The sequence below is a fragment of the Anolis sagrei genome, chromosome 9 (genome assembly GCF_037176765.1).
Source record: "Anolis sagrei isolate rAnoSag1 chromosome 9, rAnoSag1.mat, whole genome shotgun sequence".
Classification (NCBI taxonomy): Eukaryota; Metazoa; Chordata; class Lepidosauria; order Squamata; family Dactyloidae; genus Anolis; species Anolis sagrei.
The window spans coordinates 21,777,911-21,793,585 of NC_090029.1; the positions used below are offsets into that span (position 1 = coordinate 21,777,911).

General features: G+C 43.2%; 1 protein-coding gene across 10 annotated transcripts in view; it reads right to left on the reverse strand.

Moving 5' to 3' along the window:
• Window positions 1-3,042: 3,042 nt before the first annotated feature.
• AKAP13 (A-kinase anchoring protein 13) overlaps window positions 3,043-15,675 on the reverse strand; it is a 290,558-nt gene continuing 277,925 nt past the window's right edge. For all 10 annotated transcript variants that reach the window (XM_067471354.1, XM_067471352.1, XM_067471349.1 and 7 more), the window contains 7 exons: window positions 13,793-13,954; window positions 13,505-13,575; window positions 12,354-12,398; window positions 11,766-11,816; window positions 11,054-11,503; window positions 9,603-9,924; window positions 3,043-7,576 (listed from right to left, as the gene is read on the reverse strand). In XM_067471354.1, the coding sequence (XP_067327455.1) occupies window positions 7,527-7,576; window positions 9,603-9,924; window positions 11,054-11,503; window positions 11,766-11,816; window positions 12,354-12,398; window positions 13,505-13,575; window positions 13,793-13,954 (1,151 nt within the window). In that variant the 3' untranslated portion in view covers window positions 3,043-7,526. The remainder of the gene's footprint in view (window positions 7,577-9,602; window positions 9,925-11,053; window positions 11,504-11,765; window positions 11,817-12,353; window positions 12,399-13,504; window positions 13,576-13,792; window positions 13,955-15,675) is intronic.

Here is a 15,675-nt window from a genome sequence, read left to right on the forward strand (position 1 = left end):
GTTATCCTTACTAACATCCTTGCAGTTTAAAAACATGAATGGTTGGTTAGGCGGGAGTGAAAAAACCGTTGGAGGAGAGGGAAGGGCCTTAATGGCGGAAGTGAAGACAAGATCCAACTGCCGTTCTGTTGGAATGCGGACCAAACCCCACTGGAATGGATTGCTCCCATTAGCCATCCTGAGAAGGAGAAGGGAGGAAGAAGGGAGGGTGAAACAATTCCTTGGTGTGGTGTGGTGTAGGTCTGTACGACTGTGAGCTATCAGTTTACTGGGAAAGTGTGCCCATGCCTGGGTTTGAGTATAAACATGTGCCATTTCTAAATAGGAAGGAACATGGCTGCAGAGAAGAGAATTGGCTTTGAATCAACCTTGGAGTAATGTCACCTGGTGACAAAACACAGTCCCAATCCTTCCAGTACTAAGGACAGGAGAGCCTTGACATGGTCTCGCCTTTGGAAATCCAACCTGTATTTGGTCTCGCCTTTGGAAATCCAACCTGTATTTGCAGAGAACTAACAAATCCCACCTCAATACCTTTGAGGATGCTTGCCATAGATGCAGGCAAAACGTCAGGAGAGAATGCCTCTAGAACATGGCCATATAGTCCGAAAAAACCTACAACAACCCAGTGATTCCGGCCATGAAAGCCTTCAACAACACATTTAATCCCACTAGTTTTGGGGTGCGAGGCTCAATGCGGAAAAGACAAAAGACAGCAGGCAATTCATTGTGACTTACCTGGGCGTTGCTAGATCTTGAAGTACGGAATCTTTTCCCGGATCAAGTGTAACCAATGAATCTTTTTTGTGACTCAAAATACCCTAGTACATTTGAAACCAGCTGCTACCTCTTTGGCAATGCTTACAGAAATGCTCTTATTTCTGACTGCATCCCCCTGAGCTTTAAGATCCACCAGGGAGGCCCTCCTCTCGCTCTCCCCACCATCACAAGCACAGTTGGTAGGGACAAGGGAGAGGGCCTTCTTTGTGGTGGCCCCCTGACTTTGGAACACCCTCCACAGGAGATTAGGCAAGCCCCTACACTGTGCTCCTTTCGTAGGGTCCTGAAAACTTGGATGTTGCAACAAGCATTTGAAAATGACTAGTCCCTACTTAAAAATGCCCAGTCCCTAGCCTGCTAAATAGTAATCTGTTCTCTGCACTACTTCCAATCCCTTGCCCCTATATTATGCTGTATTGTACTATTCCATACCTGGTCTTTTTTAGAGCCTGATCACGTCCATCTTAGTATTTCTGTCTATTGTCTTTTTTTGAGTGTGGATTGTTTGAGTGAGATTTAAGGCTGCTGTTTATATACCCCTATGTTTTATTTAATTGTGTTTGATATTATTGTTATGTTTTGCTGTTTTATTTTAATTGTATTTTTGTTTTAATGGATTTAGTGGACATTTTGCCCCATGTGTAAGCTGCCCCGAGTCCTTTCGGGAAGATGGAGGCGGGGTATAAACATAAAGTTGTTGTTGTTATTTTACTAACACAAAAACACAGTATGTCACAGCAAACGTGATCTATACGCTGGATTTCATATCACAAAATCACAAATTGAACACTTCCCAAGAGTCTAGGACTGTGTGATGTATTTTCGAATGATGCGTGCAGATCCAAATAAGGTGGACTTTTACAGTTGACAGATCGTGATTTTGTCAATGTTTATTGTTTCCAAATGCTGACTGAGGCCTTTTGGCATGGCACCTAGTGTGCCGATGACCACTGGGACCACCTGTACTGGTTTATGCCAGAGCCTTTGCTGTTCGATTTTGAGGTCTTGAGAACGGCTGAGTTTTTCCTGTTATTTTTTGTCTATTTGGCTGTCACCTGGTATGACAACATCCGATGGGTACCATCTTGTTGTGACGGGGAGCTTAACTGCTCCAAGGATGCTGAGAGCTGTGCTGGTGGTAGTGTAACTACCAGCAGGTTCAACCAAGTCAGAGAGGTCTTAGCTGAGGAGTGGAACTAAGAGTACCTAACCCATTAGCATTATGGAGAAGCAAACCAAAACGGAGTCTATAATGTATTTAAAAACACAAACAATGTTTAAAAACTTGGCATTACATTAAATGTCCTTTGACCAGTAGCTGGCCACTTGGGAGTGCCTCTGGTGTTGCTGTAAGAAGATTGTGCATGTGGCAGGGTTCAGACTGCAATGTATTAGGTGGTCTGTGATTTGCTCTTCTCCACACTAGCATGTCGTGGACTCCACTTTGTGGCCCCATTTCTTAAGATTGGCTCTGCATCTCATGGTGCCAGAGCGCAGTCTGTTTAGCGCCTTCCAAGTTGCCCAATCAGTCTGTTCAGCATCTTGAGAGAATAAGAGATGCCTCCCCACAGGATTGCAACACACCTGGGCGTCCCCTGGGCAACATCTTTGTAGACAGCTGATTCTCTCACACCAGAAGCGACTTGTATCATGCAACCAACCATACCTTTACCTTTAATGCACCGGGATTGTGGCGCAGCTGGCTGAGTGTCAGCTGCATTAAGATCACTCTGACCAAAAGGTCATGAGTTCAAAGCCAGCCCGGGTTGGAGTGGGTTTCCAACCAATTGTGTGTAGCCTGTTGTTGACCTTTGCAACCTGAAAGACAGTTGCATCTGTCAAGTAGGAAAATAAGGTACCACCTTAAAGTGTGGGGAGGCTAAATTAACTGATTTATGAGGCCATAAAGAAGACTCCAGCAAAGCATTCCAGTGGGGAAGCATGCGGGAATGCGGAAGTGCTTCATCAGTGTTGCAGATGGACGATTAAAGGGACAGCTTCCCTGACGGCCAGAAAGAAAGTTAAATAGCCTCTGTGTATGTCTGTATATGTTGTATGTTAAAATTGGCATATGTTTGCCATATATGTGTACACTGTAATCCGCCCTGAGTCCCCTGCGGGGTGAGAAGGGTGGAATATAAAAGCTGTAAATAAACAAACAAACAAACAAACAAACAAATAAATAAAGGGTGGAAGTGGAGTGGAGCCAAGGCTAACCCTGGGAATCCTTCCCCTAACAACAAACTAAGACAAGCAGGTACATTTTCAGACAGAAAATCAAATTTTATTTAGAGGGAAGGGAAAATATTTTACAGGAAGTCACTTACGAAATGCAGATAAATAAAAGCTATTATGAAAATTTGATGGGTTTTGGTTTGTTTCCATGTACATGGAAGACGGGGAGAAAACAAAACTTTTTACAGACAATAAACTACTTTTTACATAATTACAAATTAACAGACAGAATTTGAAAAGTGTTTAAAAAAAACCTCTCCACTGTGGTACACAGGAAATACCTTTGTACAAGTCTATTTGGTGGCAGTAGTGGAAGTGATGGGGGGGGGGGGGGGGAGAGATTGAAGCCAAGTGAGAGGACCATATTACTATACAATACCATTTTGTGTAATATATTTATGCTATAGTTCATCCAGTCACTGTCAGAAATAACTTACCATGGCTGAATTTTAATTGTAAACTAATCACAATAGGAGAAGAAATAGACATACAGCACTTAGACTTCAAAATGCTGGCAGTCCACAAACCTATCTCTTGTTTCTTGAAAACATGGTTTTCTTCCTCTGTGATGAGAAGAAATGATGGCAGCAGATTGTATTTTTTTGGCTACGAACTCCCTACATGAAAATGGCATCCATTTGCTCCCACAAAATAGCCCTTGAGTATGAATTGTATAAATTCAAACTATTTGGGTTTGAAGAGGTGAAAAATATACACCTAGCCATGTGGATGAGAGTGAAGGTCCAAAGTCCTGGTGAAGGAGGAGGCAGAAGGGAGAAAACCAAATCCGTAGTAAATAAATGACAGACACAATTGTCTTGAGAGAAAAAATGGCAGTGATTCAAGGGAAACATCACTTTCCAAGTGTTACATGTTCCATTCCCCAGAAGCATATGATGGAACATCAAATCTATCCATCTCCTGAAACACCAATGAAAGTGAGATACAGTTACACACCTTGAGGAATGGGCCGGTTTTCAATGCATCTTTTCACAGAAGGGTCTACAACTTTAATGTAATGCCAGCTGTGCTTCTTCTAAGGACCTCATCACACTAAAGAATGAATCCACTTAAAATCCGGTTTCTGCTTCCTACACAATTCTGGGGTTTATAGTTTAGGGAGGAGCCTCTAACAGCTTCACTAAACTACAAACCCCAGAATTCTTCAGGAGGCAGAAACCAGATTTAAAGTGGATTCATTCTCTAGTGTGTTGAGGTTGTAAGTGAGGTTGGGTGTTAGAGGTTGCTCCCTAGCAGTGGTTGAGTGCATTTAATAACTACAGGCTATTTGTCTCCTTTAGTATGATGCCCGCAGTTATCAATGTAATATGTACATAAGAATTTACTTTAAAAATAAAAAATAAAAAAATGTACTTGGAGCTTCATAAGCCCAGTTTTAAAATAAACAAAACAGGAAACCAAAGTAAATGCTCTCTTTTTTCACAAAAAAGAAAATCCAGACCTCTTTCAAACAAACAGAAAGATGTTTTGAAATGCAAGCCCAGCTTGCAACTGAGAACAAACATCAAAGCATAAGAATAAAAATAATAAAAATCTGAACTCCACTACTGCCTCCTAATTTGTTTCCTAAAGAATGAAGCACTTAAGAGAGCTTCCAAATCCAACCAAGTTGCTTAACTTGCCGGTTAAGGCAGACCAGATGCCTCCACATAGTCCCAGCTCTGAAGGCTTGGTACAGAATAGCTTCCATGCTCATTTCTGCATGTTTTGTTGGACAAAACCAGCTCCTGAGATGCTTGAAAAGAGAAAAGGCATCGGGACAATAGTGCAAACCTGTCTTTAAAAATAAATGTTGGAGAGGTGGTGGGAAAACAAATCTTCCAAAGGCTTCAAGGGAGGATTCCTTTCTTTGTATCATTTAAGTCTTCAAATGTCAGTAGTCTATTGGAAGAGGAATATTACAGTAGAGCCTCACTTATCCAAAATTCCATCTTATCCAACGCTCTTATCCGACACCCTTTTACTCCAGCATTTCCCTTTCAATTAAAGGAGCGCTCCCCAACTCTCTCTCCATTCCCAATAATTGAAAAAGGCAAGATGAGGAGAAGGGAGGAAAGGGGGAAGAGAGTCAGGACCGGAAGTGGAAGCGTCCTCCCTCCTTCCCTCTGTGATTTCCATGCTCCTCTTCCACATATGGGCACTTTCTACTGGGTCGCTCTAGCCCCAAGGCATTGCTTTGCCTTAACCCTTTGAGTCCCTATTGTGAGTATTCTAGGTGTCCAGCGATGCGTCAGACGGGTAACAGTTGGAGACTTCGTATTATCCAAACGTTTCGTCTATTTGATGTTCTGATGGCCCATTTATGTTGGATAAGCGAGACTCTATAATTAGAAATATTCCTCTTCCATTGCAATTACTCACAAATTTGACAAGTCAACTTGTACTGGCTCAAGGTGCTAGAACGAGCCCTCTTTCATTACCAGACCTTCCGCTTCTTGCTCCCAGTGGGAAAAGGGACACAGCTTAACTTAAATGCGTTCAGGGATTTTACATTCCATGCTCTGAAGTTGTTTTCTAAACAGAACTTCAGCGGAGGGAAAATGCATATGGGAAAGGCCATGACTCTAGCAATTCAAAATGGGGTTGTGCCTTCCTCTCAATAAATTATGACAGAAAGATAAAAGAAGAGATTAGAGAGTATGTTTGAGGAAGACAGTCTTGTTCTCAAAAATGGCATGACTAGAAGAATTAATTCAGATGCTCAAAAAAAACGATTCCCGAAAAGACCGATGCACACAACTCTTTCTGAGCTGGAAATGTACCACAACGTAGCTCCCTTCACTGCCTTCCAATGCTCAAAATGAAAACGGCGTGGTGAAAGGACCATCCATGTAGTGGAGCACCTCCAGACTCTAGGACAGGCATGAGCAAACTTTGGCCCTCCAGGAGTTTTGGACTTCAACTACCACAATTCCTAACAGCCAGTGGGCTGGAGGGCTGAAGTTTTTCCATGCCTGCTCTAGGTTGCAGTAAGAAGCCATTTTTAAAAATCAAGGATTGGTTCATGTTTACATCATGTTAACACGTCTTTTTCAAAAAGATAACTGGTTCTGATTCAAAGTAATGACAGGACCAGTCTGGGAACTCTGTAATTTAAGCGTCAGCTTTCCAAGTAAACAAAGCTTGGAGACATATTGCATTGTTCTGTTGCAGGTAGATTAATATACTTCAGGTTAGGGTGTGGCTTTTAAAAAGCTAAATGGCAGCCAATCTCATTACCTCCCCCAATAAGCTTTCAAAATGATGATGGAGTTGCATGAAAATTGGGAGAAACTGAAAAATGTCCTGATAAGGTTGATAGGAGAAGTCAAGAATGAGAAATAGGGGGTTCCCCTCCATCTGCGGCTGAAAACTATGACCACTCCAGCATCTCTCAAAGAAATCCTATGTTGCATTAACAGCTTTCCAGTTTGAACACGGCAAGTGAGATACAAGCATTCTAGGAAAGGGTGTTCATATTTCTATTCCATCCCCATTTAAAGTTTTCACCAAGTTCAAATGTTTTCAAATCCACAGAGCTTTCCAAGCAGAAGAATCTGATGCCATCGATGGAACTGCCACCGACAAGCAGGCCCATTGCTTCTAGTCCCCCTATAATGTAACTGCCAGGACATCCTCCTGTATGAGTCAATATACAGACAGGTTCTCCAGCCAAAGCTCAACGCTGTAAAGGTCTCTGTCCCATTAGCTGGCCTTTGAGTCCATTCCCCAAAAACAAACCTATACAAAGGGGTTACTGGTGGCAAAAGCATTTGAAGATCAAAAAGTACAAAGATATTTCGTTATTGACACAGTCCCTGAACAGTTTAGTAGATATCAATGAACCCTTTAGGGTATAGAGCTAAGCTCTTCCAAGTTTTCTGTACAGAATTAGTGCATCTCCCAATGGATACACAACTACATTTATTTATATATGTATATTTTTTAAGTGTACGAATATATACAGTATATCTATACATACCAGTGTATAAACACTGCATAAAGAGCCCCATCTATTTACAAATGAGGCCTTTTGGATTTTTGGTGGTGTTCCCTATGAGAAGATAAGCTTGGTTGCCCCTGGTATATATTCCTTCCATTCCCCAGCAATAATACAAACACATTTTTGGAGATGAGCAGAAATCCAGGGGAGTGTCTGTCTGTGCAAGCCGTAAACCAGCAAATATACAAAGAGTGGACATTTTCGAGAACATGAGTAACCAAAACCGAGCCCGCCCAGTCTGGTCACATCCAAAGTTCCTCTCTGAGGGCAACCTCCCCTCCACACTGACTTTTTAGATACCTTTTAAAAAGTAAGATCTTCAAGAAACAGAGAAGTAAAGGATAGGCCGCAACTCTAAGCTTCCAGATGAGTTTCTGCTGTAAGGAAACCCAATGCTAATTCAATGAAGAGAAGGGAGAGTCACCAATGTGTTGGCCCCCATATGGCATATGCTTGGCTGAGTGGAACAAGAGGTGGTCTCATCCTTGTGAAATGGAGAGAGGTGAAGTTAGCAGAAGATCTCCTCACCCTCTGGACCTGCTTCTGGTGAGTGAGTATCTGAGAAGAGAAGAAATTAACACCATAAGTAAAGGTAAAGGTTTCCCCTGACATTAAATCTAGTCATGTCCGACTCTGGGGGGTGGTGCTCATCTCCATTTCTAAGCTGAAGAGCTCGTGTTGTCCATAAACACCTCCAAGGTCATGTGTCCAGCACGAAGTGCCATCACCTTCCCACAGAAGCGGTCCCTATTGATCCACTCACATTTGCATGTTATCAAACTGCTAGGTTTGCAGAAGCTGGGCCTAACAGTGGGAGCTCAGGTCACTCCCCGGATTTCAACCACCAACCTTTTGGTCAGCAAGTTCAGCAGCTCAGTGGTTTAACCAGCTGCTCCACTGGGGGGGGGGGGGGTAATTATCACCATATTATGCAAAAATCCAATTTTTCCTACTCTCCCTGCTTATAAGCACAAATATGATGAACTTAGTTTGTGTATGACACACAAAGTAGAACAGTACCATTGAGCAGACAAAAATGCATTTTCTCCTCCTCCTCTAAAATCAACATCATGTATCTAAGAATGCATATAGATGGGTCTGCTTTGAACCCTGAAGTTTTCTCCTTTGGAAATTAACAACGGCTGGTTATATTGGTCAGGGCACATGTATGAGTAGGTGATCACTTTAGAGATACTACTTTCAGAGGCACTAGCGATATGCTGGCCATTCTTCTATGGGTCAACTTTCCAAATGGACAAGAGATACAAGCAGCTATGTCATCACTGTTTCCAGATGCACCAAGCATCAACAGGTGACAAACTCACCAATCCTTGTTATCAGAGGAGAGATAAGTATCAGTTGGGGATCTCGCCCTCCAGCACCAACTGCTGCTCTGGGCCAGAGTGAAGAGAGAGGGGGGCAGAAGACAATTCCACCTTGTCTCCTGTGCTATTCTAATAATATAATATAATTTATTTATTTATTTAAAACATTTATATTCCGCCCTTCTCACCCTGAAGGGGACTCAGGGCAGAGCACAGCATATATGCGGCAAACATTCAATGCCGGGACACAAATTCTTATATACATACATAAACATTAAAAACATTTATCAAAATATTAAAATACACAATTTCAAACCGTCCTAGTCATCCACATGAATTCTAATTGGCCTGGTCATCTTTCCTATTGCGGCTTTATTGCCCTGTCCCAAAAGCTTGGTCCCACAGCCAAGTTTTGACCATCCTTCTGAAGGACAGGAGGGAGGGGACCGACCTGATCTCACCAGGAAGGGAGTTCCATAGCTGGGGAGCAATCAACGAGAAGGCCCTCTTCTCCCCACCAATCGTGCCTGTGACAATGGTGGGGTGGAAATCAAGGCCTCCTCCTCGGATCTTAATCTCCATGATGGTTCATAGGGAGAGATGCGTTCAGACAGGTAATTTGGGCCGGGGCCATTTAGGGCTTTATAGGCCAAAGCCAGCACTTTGAATGGTGCCTGGTAGCAAACTGGCAGCCAGTGGAGCTGGCATAACATGGGAGTTGTATGCTCCCTGTATGCCACCCTAGTTATTAACCTGGCTGCCTCTCATTGGACTAATGTAATATAATATAATATAATATATTGTATATACATATAATATTTATAATATTATAATGTAACGCAATATAATATTACTACTAATAATATATTATAATTATATATTTATATTACATGTAATATTACTAATAATATTACAATATAATGGTATAGTACAATATAGTAATATTTAATACTGATATTGTACTATGCTAATAATATAATATATTGCATGTATATATATTATATCTTGTAAGCCACTCTGAGCCCCCTTCAGGGTGAGAAGTGTGGAACATAAATGTCGTAAACCAATCAATCAATCAATCAATAAACAATAGCTGCTGAAGTTGGGGCACAGCAACCTTATCCTACAAAATTAGATGTTGGACAACACACTCTGAGTCCCTGTGCATGCAGACTGTAGACAAGTGATCTTACAGAAGGAAGGCTCTACCCTTGAGTATGTGAGACTTAAACTTCATGTCCAAAGAGCTCTTTGCTTACCAGATGGCTGTATGCGGTGCCCTTTGCCCTTCTTCTTCTTTTCCTTCTTCTCCTTTGGCTTGGCCAAGCCAAAGAGGCGGTTGGGCATCGGGATGTGTCCCTCGGCTTGTTTGTTGGTTTGGCTTGACGCTGTGGTGCCACTTAAGTGGAAAGAGCTCTTCTCTTTGTGTGCCCTTGAGAAGCTGTTTCTTTTGGGCGATACTGAGAGTTCTGTGTCCAACAGACCCTGTTTGCCGAAAGAAGCACTCAGTGACCTGCAAGACGATTCCTCAGCCACAGGCATAGAAGGGGTCCGACCCACCTTGGCATGCTGGTTGGAAAACTGCAATGAAGAAGGTGAAAGATATAATATAAGCACATCTGCAACAGTCTCAATTGTTGTATATGTAAGAGGTGAGAACTCCACAGAGACCATATGAACCCAAAGAGGTGGTTAGCCAGATGGGATCAGAACTTAGTCCCACTGACATTTTTACATCACACAACCAGTTGGCTATTACCACTTAATGGTGTGTCAATTTGCACCAATGGTTTTTATTAAAAGCAAACATTTCTATTTATTTTCAAGTCTGAAAAGTAATTAGTAAGAAATGAGTGATAGCACTCCATATGGAATGTTCTGGGAGTCGACGGCTCAGGGTCTGTATCATGACCCATCTGTAAAAAACATTTAGCAGAACTTCCCCAGACACAGGTTGAAAGCCACCTCACATCTTACTTTAACACCTGTAATCCCTGACTATTAATGGGGTTAATGACTATTAAAGACATGCCGCATTATCAAAGGGTGCTTGCGCCCTACACCAATGGAGAAATTACACTGCTTAGCCGGTATTGCACCACCTGACATCCGCCGGGAAGTAGCAGCCACTAGTGAAAGGACCAAGGCAGAGACATCTCCAGCTCATGCTCTGTTTGGGTATCAGCCAGCACGTCAACGACTTAAATCTAGAAATAGTTTTCTAAGATCTACAGAGACACTCGCTGGAACACCTCAGCAAGCGAGAGTCCAAAAGTGACAGGCTCAAACCCAGAACCTCAACCAATGGCTGATACCAAATGAGAGACTCCCCCCTGGGCACACAGAGGACTGGGCGACTTGGAAGGTGCTGAACAGACTGCGTTCTGGCACCACAAGATGCAGCCAACTTTCAGAAATGGGGCTACAAAGTGGAATCCTCGACATGCGAGCGTGGAGAAGAGCAAACCACAGACCACCTGCTGCAATGCAACCTGAGCCCTGCCACATGCACAATGGAGGACCTTCTTGCAGCAACACCAGAAGCACTCCAAGTGGCCAGATACTGGTCAAAGGACATTTAACCAACTACCAAACTCACAAATGTTGAATTTTATCTGTTTGTTTGCTTTGTTCTGTTAGAAATGTAATATAATTGACTGGTTGATCTGACACGACAAATAAAAAAATAAAAAATAAATGGGGTGATTACCCGGTTGAAACTGGACTCTGTGTGTGGCTGAGAGAACTGCTCCATATCTCTCTTCAGTTGTTCCTTCTCCTTCTCTAGCTGCTTTTGGGCAGCCCGAAGATGCTCCAAGTCAAGTTGGTAGGCAGCTTTCTTTAGCTGTAGCTCTTCCCTCTCCTTCTCCAGGTTATGGTGTTCCTTCTGGGCCTGGTCTTCTCGCTGGGTCAGCCGGGCCTCCCGCTCCACCAGCTCTTTCTCCCGGGCTTCCCATTCTCGCTCCCTTCTCCGTTTCTCTTCCTGGTGCTGGGCCTGCTGCTTCTGAAGGTTGGCCAGCTCCTGCCTCTGTTTCTCCATGCTCCGCTGCTTCTCCTGCTCAATCAGGGAGTTGGGCCGGAAAGAGCTGCGGCTCAGAGTCCTCTCAGTAAGAAGAAGCTTCTGGTCCTCAATGTAGGTGTCCTGCTGCACCACAACTGCCTGAGAAGAAAAAGTGGCATGGGATGCAAGTGGGAAAATCATGGGCTGAGTGGAAGAGACCTTGCTTAGTAAATGGAAGGTGCCAGGATTGATTCCATCACCTCCAAGTGAGGTCAGAAGCAAGCACAATATTGGTACTTATTGTGAAGTTTGCATTTCTGAAGTTGTGGGGAGGGAATTCTTATGTTGCTGTGTCTTGCTTCTCTGACATATCTTTGAGCAAATCTGTCAACCAAACCTTACACCCCCAAGATGGACTTACCTGCAATGTGCCCAGCAAGCTGTGGAGGTGTGTTATGCTCTGGAGAACTTGCTGAAAAAGAAAAGCAGAAAGAGAAGTGGAATAGCCATTGGCTGCTAGTTGTCATTTGCTATGGTGGTCTCCTTCCCTTCCTTCCAAGGAATTCAGAAGTGTTTTACTCAGAAGGAAGAAGAAAGGAAAACATGGTTCACTGATGGACAATTGACCAAGGATTCACCACAATACATTTTTCAGATGCCCTGAGTCCCTTCAGGGAGAGAGGATGAGTTATAAGTAAAGTTTGTGTTGTTGTTGTTATTGACAACAACAACAACAACAATAATCTGGCTGTTATTAAGTGCTTGGGACCAGAAATGTTTTGGTCTCCCCTTCAGATTTTAAAAAATTCCCACAAGTTATACATGCATTCCCAATTGAATCTTCAAAGACATAAAGGTTCTAAGTGTAGAATAAAAAATGTGTTTAAGCATGAAAGCAGAAAATAAGGCAGGCAGATAAGAGAGACACAAAAGACCTCCATGAAAAGTCACAAGACTGATCCATGTTGCAGACTGAGAAACTCAAGTAAACAAGGATAGCAGCTCTTACCTCATTGTTCCTTTTCAGCACAAACATCAAGTTTGCTGTTCCTCCCTAGGAAGAAATTATACAGTAGAAATAAATAAACACACACACAAAGGAAGGAAAACAAAAGTAAACTTACAGAGAAAAACCCATTTATGCAAGAAGATTGTGACCTAGGCTACAGCCATCCAGATGTGTTGTTTGTTCCAATCTGGAATGGTCTAGAGATGATGGGCATTTATCATCTCACACACCTGGAGGGGACTAGCTGAGGGAAGACTTACTACATTTTCAAACTCAGATCAATGCAGAAGGACCAAAATTTAAATTTGTTAGAATGGAATACTTGATATGACTGGGGCACAACATTTCTTTTAAATAGCTGTTGCTTTGGCCCCATCAGAAAAACCTCTGAGGACACCTGCCATAGATGCAGGCGACACATCAGGAGAGAATGCTTCTGGAACATGGCCATACAGTCCGAAAAGCTTACAACAACCCAAGGCATCAGCTTCAGCAGGCCTTCTTGGGATTACAAGCCCTAATATCAACTAGTGGGTACGGATATACACTAAGACAACATGAGTCAAAGGCTTTGCATGTGACATCAGCATTAAGGTAATTCCATGCACTCCTTGATCTGTTTGTGCCTGATCTTATCACAACTTAGGAAAGAGAGGACAATCGGTTCTGTAGTCCCGATTCTGTAGTAATGGCATGCCTCACAGAAAGATGTAACTACCATTTTTAAAACCAGCAGCCAATAAAAAAATATGGTGTGAGTTGACATCTGGTCGGAAGCTGCCAAGCTTGATACATTGCACAGTGGTTTGAGTGTTGGACGAGGACTCGGAAGGCCATGGTCTGAATTCCCACTTGGCCAAGAAACCCTCACTCAGCCAGTTCACCTAAACTCTAACCAAAATAACCATTGGAGAGGGATAATAACAACTTCAATCCAGCATCATCTGGAGGGCTGCTCACTCCCCATTCCTATTCTGGAAATGCTGGGGAATAATAATGAAACAATTTTATTTATACCCCGCCACCATCTCCCATAGGGACTCGGGGTGGCTTACAAAACAGCACATGATGGTGTCATACAACACATCAATACATCAACGTATAAAATCAACACTTTACACATAGCATTACAAGTCCAACCTGAACTATACCTTTTTTAAGACACTGTCAGACTCTGTCCTCCGAAGATCCTGCACGTCATCACCTTCATCCTTCTCCCCACCTAAAAACACCCCACACAAAATGAAAGTTGCTTACATTTTGCATAGCTCAGAACAAAAAAATATATACAGCAACCGCAACTTGGCAGAAACGAAGCCAAGGTAAGCCAAGAGCCCTTGTGCCCTCCTTGACTTAATCCCCTTGGATGCTCTCCAGAGACATGGCAATCCAATGCCAAGTGAAAGCAAAGCAAGTGTAGTTGTAGAAAGCACACTCACCTTTGCATACATTCATTTGGTGACTGTCGAATCCTCCAAATGTCTCTGCTCTCCTGGGGAGGGAGATGGGCCCCACAGTCTCCTGCTCGGAGGAAAGGCTACTCAACTGTGGGCCAAGGGCACTTCCTAGGCTCCTGCTTACCAGCCCCTGTAATAGCTCAACTAAAAAGGGAAAGAGCAAGACCAAAAAGATATCAACTTCTGTCCCAGGTTATAAGCTAAAGTGGAATTAAATGGGAAGCAGGGCTCTATAAGAAAGAACAGCCAACCCCCCCCCCCCCCCCCGAACAAACCACCACCATTACTGTTGCTGCCAATAGCCTTTGACCACTTGGATTAACAGATTTATTGTGCCATCACTTGCTTGGTGTGGAACGCAGCCCACCACACTAATAACAATTTATTTATATTCTGCCCTTCTCCCCGTGGGGACTTGAGTGGATTGCAGTGTAAACAGATACCGGCAAGCATTCAATGCCTTGTTACAATACAGAGACACACAATCACAAACAAAGGCAGAGGCTTCTCCTTTCATCTCCGGCTTTGGAGGTGGTGCTCATCTCTGGCTCTGGGGCCGTGCTGTTCTCCATTTCCCAGCTGAAGAGCCTGTGTTGTTACCTCTTGGTTGTGTGACTGGCAAGACTGCTTGGAGCATCTTATGCCTTTCCTGCCAAAGTGATACCTATTTATCTATATTTATTTGTATGTTTTGGACTGCTAGGTTGGCAGGAGCTGGGCTAACAGCAGAAGCTCACCCCGTCCCGCGGATTCGAACTTCCAAAGTTCAGGTCAGCAGTGCAGCAGCACAATGGTTTAACCCATTGCACTACTGCGGCCCCACATACACAAAACACTGTCTTAGAGACTAAACATGCAAACAAGATCCAATTAAAAAACTCCAAGGCTTAGAGAAACCCATCCTCAGCTGGAAGAAATAAATGACCAATAACCACATTGGCCAGAAATAACGGAAACTATAGCCTGGAATGTGCGAGGTTGGGAAAGATGATGTTGCTCAACAACATTTATTGCAATACAGGTAACCTATTCTAATATTTGGCAGAGAGGGAGATAGAGGGTTAATAAATATAGGAATACAGAAAGGAACAGTAGGAAAACAAAAGGCACTCTGTAGAGAAAAGGTGCAGAGGAAGAGAGAGGGGCAGGCAAGCAACAGAGGAGAATGTACATCTGACCTCAGTCAAAGAACTAGTCACTCCCTTAAAGAATAAGCTGATCTATACTGAATGAAAGCATGCTTCACTATAGTCTAGCTTGCTAAGATCTTAGCATATTTCCAGGTTAGTAATGTCAAGAACTGAATCCGGGACACTCTGCATCCAAGACACTCCTTCTGCTACTGTGCCTACCCTCTCCACCTTTGCAAAAAAAGAAAAAGAAAGAAAGCCTACAGCATCAAGTGTTCCAGACAATCTCACAGTCAAGTACAGCCAAGCCAGGCCCAATCTTGCTTGGTTTCTGTGATCAGACGAGATAGGGAACTTTCAACTTCAAGATCACTTTTTGGATGCCTGAAAGGCATCTTTGTAATTACTTGAATGAGAAATAATAAACGAACAAGGGTTTCCCCCCTGAGATTGGATCAGTATCAGCAGACTTGTTGATAATGTTGCTGTTTGCCTACAAGTTTTTTCCCCATTTATGGTGGGCCTAAGGTGAACTCTTGGAGCACCTGGTGGCACAGTGGGTTAAACCACTGAGCTGCTGAACTTGCTGACCAAAAGGTTGCTGGTTCGAATCCGGGGAGCAGGGTGAGCTACTGCTGTTAGCCCTAGTTTCTGCCAACCTAGCAGTTCAAAAACATGCAAATGTTAGTAATCATTAGGCACCGCTCTGGTGGGAAGGTAACACTGCTCCATGCA